The 7,181-nt window shown below is 45.0% G+C and overlaps 1 protein-coding gene across 1 annotated transcript; it reads right to left on the minus strand.

Moving 5' to 3' along the window:
- Positions 1 to 471: 471 nt before the first annotated feature.
- LOC136879319 (cuticle protein 67-like) lies at positions 472 to 960 on the minus strand (the record flags this gene model as incomplete). The annotated part of the gene is made up of 1 exon (XM_067153170.2): positions 472 to 960. A coding segment is annotated over one exon (489 nt), but the record flags the coding sequence as incomplete, so codon positions are not given.
- Between the last annotated feature and the right edge of the window lie 6,221 nt (positions 961 to 7,181).

Genomic DNA, 7,181 nt, shown 5'->3' on the forward strand with positions numbered 1-7,181 from the left:
GATTCTGTAGCTGCGTGCTGAGATGCGTCACTTGTCACTTGTTTCTTGATCAGGCAAGTCAACAAGGACATATCCATTTGTTTTGAAGAAGAACATCGACATTTTCTACATTCTTAACTTCGTTTATTATTTTTTTCTGAAGGTGTTTTGATATGTCAATTTTTTCTTGTATCAGTACGCTAACTGCTCGTCGTGAACTGCCAGCGGGTTTCTTGCACACAATGTACATCTCAGAAAGAGAGGGAGGACATTGGCGGGTCCCATGATTTTCTGAATTTTATGAAGGAAGTCTAATATTGGGTGTTCGTGTGTAGAAATACAACACAAATGACAGAGTAAAATATCAAAATGTTTATTTACAGATAAATAAAACTATGTACAGGAAATACTAATAACTTAAGGAAGAGAAGAATTTAGATCATGACTATGCGGACTACATTGTGAGTATTGACCTCTACACGTCATCTGTTTTCACCAGGCATAGCTGAGACCAAGACCGTTGCTGTAGGTCATGTGAGCGACGGCGGGGGCGGCAGAGTAAGCGACTCCGAGGAGACCGGCATGAGCAACAGCAGGAGCAGCATGTACAGCGGGGGCAGCATAGCCCAGGGCAGGAGCGGCATGCACAGCGGGGGCGGCATAGCCCAGAGGAGCGGCATGGGCGACGGCAGGGTAGGCAAGAGCGTCGTTGCTCACACGGACATCAGACTTGCTGACACTGGAGTAAGGAGTGTTGATGGACTTGGAGTAGGTGGAGATCTGTCCCAGGTTACCGGGAGTCCTCAGGATGTTGGAATGCTGGGCAGTGATGGCGGGGGTAGCGTAAGAATGGCCATAGGCAGGGGCGGCGTATGCGGGGGCAGCATATGCAGGGGCAGCAGCGTAACCCACGGCGGCAGGAGCGCCCAGGTAGCCAGCGTTAGCAACAGCCAGCACAGCGGCGAGGATTACAACCTGAAAAGAAAAGAAGAGTGTGTGATAGTTTGTAATTTACCTCTTAGTCTCTGAGAGCAGTTAATGTGTAGCAGTCTGGAGAACCACTGCTCACAAAAAAATCCCCAGTCCTCCAAATATTTCTAGCAGCTAATGTACATCTCTTAGTATTATTGATTTTTCGTCCCACTAACTACATTTGTGGTGTTCGGAGACGCCGTGGTGTCGGAAATTAGTCCCACAAGGGCTCTTTTACGTACCAGTAAATCTACTGACACGAGGTTGACGTATCTGAGCACCTTCAAATATCACCGGACTGAGCCAGGATTGAACCTGCCAAGTTGGGGTCAGAAGGCCAGCGCCTCAACCGTCTGAGCCATTCACCCCGGCTATATCTCTTTGTTCAACCAGCTTGTGCTTGTTCCCTTATCGTTCACTGCAATAAAGTTTTCAGTGAGTTTGCATGGATTGTATTTTGATATACTTATGGTCCAAAGATTAGCGGTCTGACCTCTCGGACCAAAATAAATCACGATCCCACCTGTCTGTGAGAACAACTGCCGGCAGCACGTAGCACTTAATACGCTACAGTATCTGTAGGTTTAGTTCTTAATATTTAATGTGATTACTTCTTTAGATTAGCAGTGTTGTTATATTTCGCTTTCCTCGTTTGGTATTTCATTCTAGCGAGCAAAATACTTGCTTGTTTTTTAAAGGGACCTAACATCTAGGTCATCGGTCCTCGAGCAAAATAAATTGTGCTTATAGAAATAGCGATTTATGTTGGTAATGCAATTTCTGTCCGCCTCTGTGGTGTAGTGGTTAGCGTGATTAGCTGCCACCCCCGGAGGCCCGGGTTCGATTCCCGGCTCTGCCACGAAATTTGAAAAGTGGTACGAGGGCTGGAACGGGGTCCACTCAGCCTCGGGAGGTCAACTGAGTAGAGGTGGGTTCGATTCCCACCTCAGCCATCCTCGAAGTGGTATTCCGTGGTTTCCCACTTCTCCTCCAGGCGAATGCCGGGATGGTACCTAACTTAAGGCCACGGCCGCTTCCTTCCCTCTTCCTTGCTTATCCCTTCCAATCTTCCCATCCCTCCACAAGGCCCCTGTTCAGCATAGCAGGTGAGGCCGCCTGGGTGAGGTACTGATCATACTCCCCAGTTGTATCCCCCGACCAAGTGTCTGAAGCTCCAGGACACTGCCCTTGAGGCGGTAGAGGTGGGATCCCTCGCTAAGTCCGAGGGAAAAACCGAACCTGGAGGGTAAACAGATGATGATGATGATGATGAATGCAATTTCTAAAACCTCCAGATTCAACCTCATTCCCCACCTTGCACGTTTTAACAACACATCTTCCCCAGTAAGATGAGTGGAGGGTAACATCCTTCGCTCTACAAGGTCGAGTCTCTAATGATATTACACTGAACTGGACCATTGAACCTCATTTACTCCAAGTAAGCAAATTCTATTCAAGGGAAGCTATTCATGAACCACTTTTAATTTTACACCGAATGTAGCATCGTCCCCAGTCTCCGTGGCTCAGGCGGCAGCACGATGGCCTCTCACCGCTGGGTTCCGTGGTTCAAATCCCGGTCACTCCATGTGAGATTCGTGCTGAACAATACGGAGGCGGGGTAGGTTTTTCTCCGAGTACTCCAGTTTTCCCCGTCATATTTCATTCCAGCAACACTCTCCAGTATCATTTCATTTCATCTGGCATTCATTAATCTTTGCCCCAAAAGAGTGCGACAGGCTTCGGCAACCGGCACAATCACTATAGTCGCCGCTCACTAGATGAGGGGCTTCATTCATTTCATTCCTGATCCGCTTCAATGACTGGAAACGGGCTGTGGATTTTCATGTAGCATCGTCCATTGGTTCATATTTGTTTCTCCCGATTTATTTCAAGTCATTCACAGAGAGAGAAGCAGCAAGGGCTGTGTGGAGTTAGCAGTTAAATTCGTAATATTAAAAGAAGCATTTTGACAGACAGGGCTCGACGGAGGAGCACTGCACGTGCTATTTTTACGGTGTTGCCATATTGCTGCATTCCTTTCTCCTTCCCTTAGCTTCCAGCTCACGTGTTCCTTCGTTCAGACCGCCGTTGTACACAACTAAGAAGTGAGAGGTTTGGCAACTCCAAGCAACACGACCCGGTCAGTAGGCTATCTCCATAGCAATAGGAGTGGAGTCCGCCCATGGTTCCATGGCAACCACACCCCCTTACTCCCTTATCCCCACCCAGGTAGGCTGTAAACGGACCTCACTCTAAGTAATGCCTGAACACATCTTTGAATATTACGACTAAAATTAGATTAATGTGTCAACCTTGCGGAAGGAAAAAACACTATTGCGATGTACGGGTATGAACCAGATTTTCTGCACACCAGTGTGAATTCCTTGTCACAAAAAGGAATACTCGAGTACAAGTAAGAACAAAGGGAATTAGCATATCATCATCTATATTAATACATGAAGATTTACCAACATTTTACAAAAAAAAAACTCATTCCTTTGCTGTTAGATCAATTTAAATGATAACGTTCGTTACGAAATACTCTAAACGCTGTTCGTCGCTTTCTTAACATAAAAGAACTACGCAGTTTTACGAAAAAATTGTTATCAAAACGTAAGAAAGTAAATATTGTATTACTGAAGACCATAGCACGGGATAATGTATACATGATTCCCCTCAATTCCTGAGTCAGCAGCAGTGCCAATCTGTGTAGATTTATGCTCCTTGTGGCTGATATGTGAGAGGGTTTTAGGAGACTACAAGTACGTTATGATATGGACATAAAGCACTGCCTTCTTAAATGTGTATGCAATAATCGGAAGGATAATCGTGTACAACTTCTCCATGCAAAGGAAAACGCCAGCACTGAGCGAGTTAGCCAGGTTACGTGGCTCAGATAGTAGAATGCTGGCCTTCTAAGCCCAAGTTAGCGGGTTCAATCCTTCCTCAATCCGATGGTACATGAACGTGCTCATATATGCCATCCACGTGTCGGTAGATTTACTTGCATGTAAAAGAACTCCTGTGGAACAAAATTCCGAAACCTCTGCGTCTGTAAACCCGTAACACCAACTAGTGGTACATAAAACCAATATTATTATTATTATTATTATTATTATTATTATTATTATTATTATTATTATTATTATTATTAAATTGGCAAGGTGACAGGTGGACGCGTTGCCCCCTACACCGAGGGACCGGACTAAATTACACCCTACTTTAAATTTTTGTCGGTGGATGCAGAGTGGGCCTCGGCCTACAACTGGCCATGGCTGTTCCGTTGTCCGATAGCTCTGCACTCCGACCTGCCAAACGAGCAGAGGAGGGGTGGCCGCAGCTCTACCGTGACTCTACGCCTCTACGGAGAGGGGCTGTTCCCCACCGTCGGCTATCCACATAATGGTTTTCCGTGGGCTTCCATTCTCCTTCACTAAGGCCAGGACAGTTCCTAGCATAGGCCACGACCGCCAACCCTCTCACATTCATCGCACATTTCATTTTCCGATACAGATCTCCCGGCCTGAGAGACGGCATCACCGCCTAGGAGGCCCGTCTCCTCCTTCAGTGAAGAAATGAAAATATTTTGTAGTCCCGGTAGTAGCTTTAAAGTTGTAACTTGTGGTGATGCTTTCGTCGCGAAACACTTCAGCGAAACAGTTTGATAAGAAATGTCAGAATTGAGATACAAGAGGAATAAGGTCGATATTGTAAACTTCCTTGTCAGGTGGACGTGAAGGAGTTCAGCTGTGCATGTAAAGTATTCACGATGGTCTAAAGATAAATGGGGTTTAATGGGCGGAGTTCAATGTACCTTTCTGCTAGTAGTGAAGGACGTGCCATGATGTAAATGTTCACTCTACTGGTAACGCCTGATATGGTGATAACATGTTTATTGGAAGAATTAAATAGCTGGACATAACATAAAATATAATTACAGTAACCTACATCTCAGCTGATAATCACACACTCGCCTAATTCTCTCTCTCGTGGCCGCTATTTCGCTAAAGTCGACATGCTATGTTATCTTAATTGAGTATACTTCTTACTACAGTATATGTATGGTTAAGACATGCAGATACATTTTCCAGGAACATATGTAATAAGATAATGTTTTCTTGATTCTAAGGTGAGGTACTAAGAGGAACGGTTTCGTAATGAATGCAGCCACTGGAATACACCCTATTAGCTTATGAGATTTGCCAGCTTATGATCAAATATTCTGAAAAGCCAAGAGACAGGGCTGATATTCGATCACTCAACGCCAAACATAAATTGAAATAGATAACGTCGTAACTATCATGTGGTCAAACCAACCACTCTGTTCGTATAGAAATAAAGTCGTGATACAGTCCAAGGCCTGTTAGGTTGTACTTCTACTTGAGACAATACGGGGTGTCACTGAACGAGTACCTCCCAGCGGTCTTCAATCTCAGAGCGTTGTGTAGTGATCACGGAGTCCCTACCTGAGACCAGCGTGGTTGCCACTTACTAGTGCCTGTATCCTCACTTTAATCTATACTATCTGACCTCCCTTGGTCAGTTCCTGAGATATTTTCCGACTCCGACGGTGTTAGTTTTGCAAAACTTTGTGAATATCTCATTTTTAAGCCATTTGTCGCCCGCCCTTCCCATTACTTCGCAGATAACGTTTCTTCGAAGCCTCTTGATTAAAGGTAAGAGAGGATTCGTGACTCATTATACTTTTGGCGGTGGTGGCGTCTGTTGTTTTAAGAGGAAGCACAACTTGGTAACCATCATCAGTCTCATTGTACTTCGATTTATTCCATGAATTCGGTTTATCCTAATTGCCCTTAAGAAGCCGGGTGGAAACCATAATCCCTGGATCAACCTGAGGCCTCCTGGACAACAGTCGGAGACTAGAACTACATGACTGGACTATGCTGGTGATCAGTAAAATACTCAGTAGGTGGATGGTATGTTGAAGGCAGCCGCTGACCATCGAGTAAAATACGATATTCCATCCACTTACAAGTATTAGGCGTTTGTTATATAGTTTCCATACCCAAACTGGTTTGATCAACTCTTGTAATATTTGTTTCTATATGAACCAAGAAATTCGAAATAGTTCTCCATTTTCTTCACTTTAAATCCTAGTGTGGTTCAGACCACATTGGAAGCTTATCCTGTCAGAGATCCAGCGGTAGCCCAAGTTCCTTTTCCACATTCACTATAGTCGAAGATAATGATGGTGTCCTTTTAACACTGAAATTATACATACCGTGCCAGGTAACACTGTAGTACAGATTACTGCATACGGTTCACTCTCACAAGTACATGGGAATGATGAATAAGATACCGAGCGAGTTAGCCATGCTGTTATGATCGCGCAGCTTTGAGCTTGCATTCGGGAGATAATGGGTGCGAATTCCGCCGTTAGCAGCACTGAAGATGGTTTTCCGTGGTTTCCCATTCTTACACCAGGCAAATGCTGGGGCTGTACCCTAAGTAAGGCCACGGCCACCACCTCCCCAACCCTATCCCCCTCCCATCCTTTCATCGACGAAAACCTTCAGTGTGTTATTGCGGCGACGATAGCAAAATAACGACAATTCGCCAATAATCCATACCTTTCTTTAAATCTTGATGAGAGAGAGGATGACCCTTGATATCTTCTGGTCTGTACCTTACTTTTTCACCTGCTTCTTGACACAGACCAGAGTAAAATGTAGCTTTAAATGAAGTCCCAGTGCCGGGCTGGGTGGCTCAGACGTTTGACCCCAACTTGCCAGGTTCGATCGTTGCTCAGTCCGATGGTATTTGAAGAACTGTTGTGGTACAAAATTCCGGCACCTCGGCGTCTCCGTAAACGTCAAAAGTAGTTAGTGGGACGTAAAAATGACACCATTATTATTGAAGTCTCGGTCTCTTTTACAGCTTTGTCAATATCGATGGTGCGTCTGGATACTGTGAATGCGTTATTCACAGTATCAGTTGCGCTTTAATAGCAGTTTCTGACTCTGTATGGAAAGCAGCGGCAAACTACTTCATTCTTCATCCTGCCTAGTACAGCTGAATATGGCACCACCATCGGCTTTTGAGACTTCTATGTAGGCCTAACCGTGTTACCCACAGTAGTGCCAATTGAGGATCATATCAGCCTTCGGGGTGATCATTTAATGTACAAGCGAAGACGAGGAATTCCTGAAGAACATGTTGTCAACATTGCTTAACATGTAGATGTGGCCAGAATATAGTCATCGACCTTG

Source organism: Anabrus simplex, chromosome 1 (genome assembly GCF_040414725.1).
Source record: "Anabrus simplex isolate iqAnaSimp1 chromosome 1, ASM4041472v1, whole genome shotgun sequence".
Lineage (NCBI taxonomy): Eukaryota > Metazoa > Arthropoda > Insecta > Orthoptera > Tettigoniidae > Anabrus > Anabrus simplex.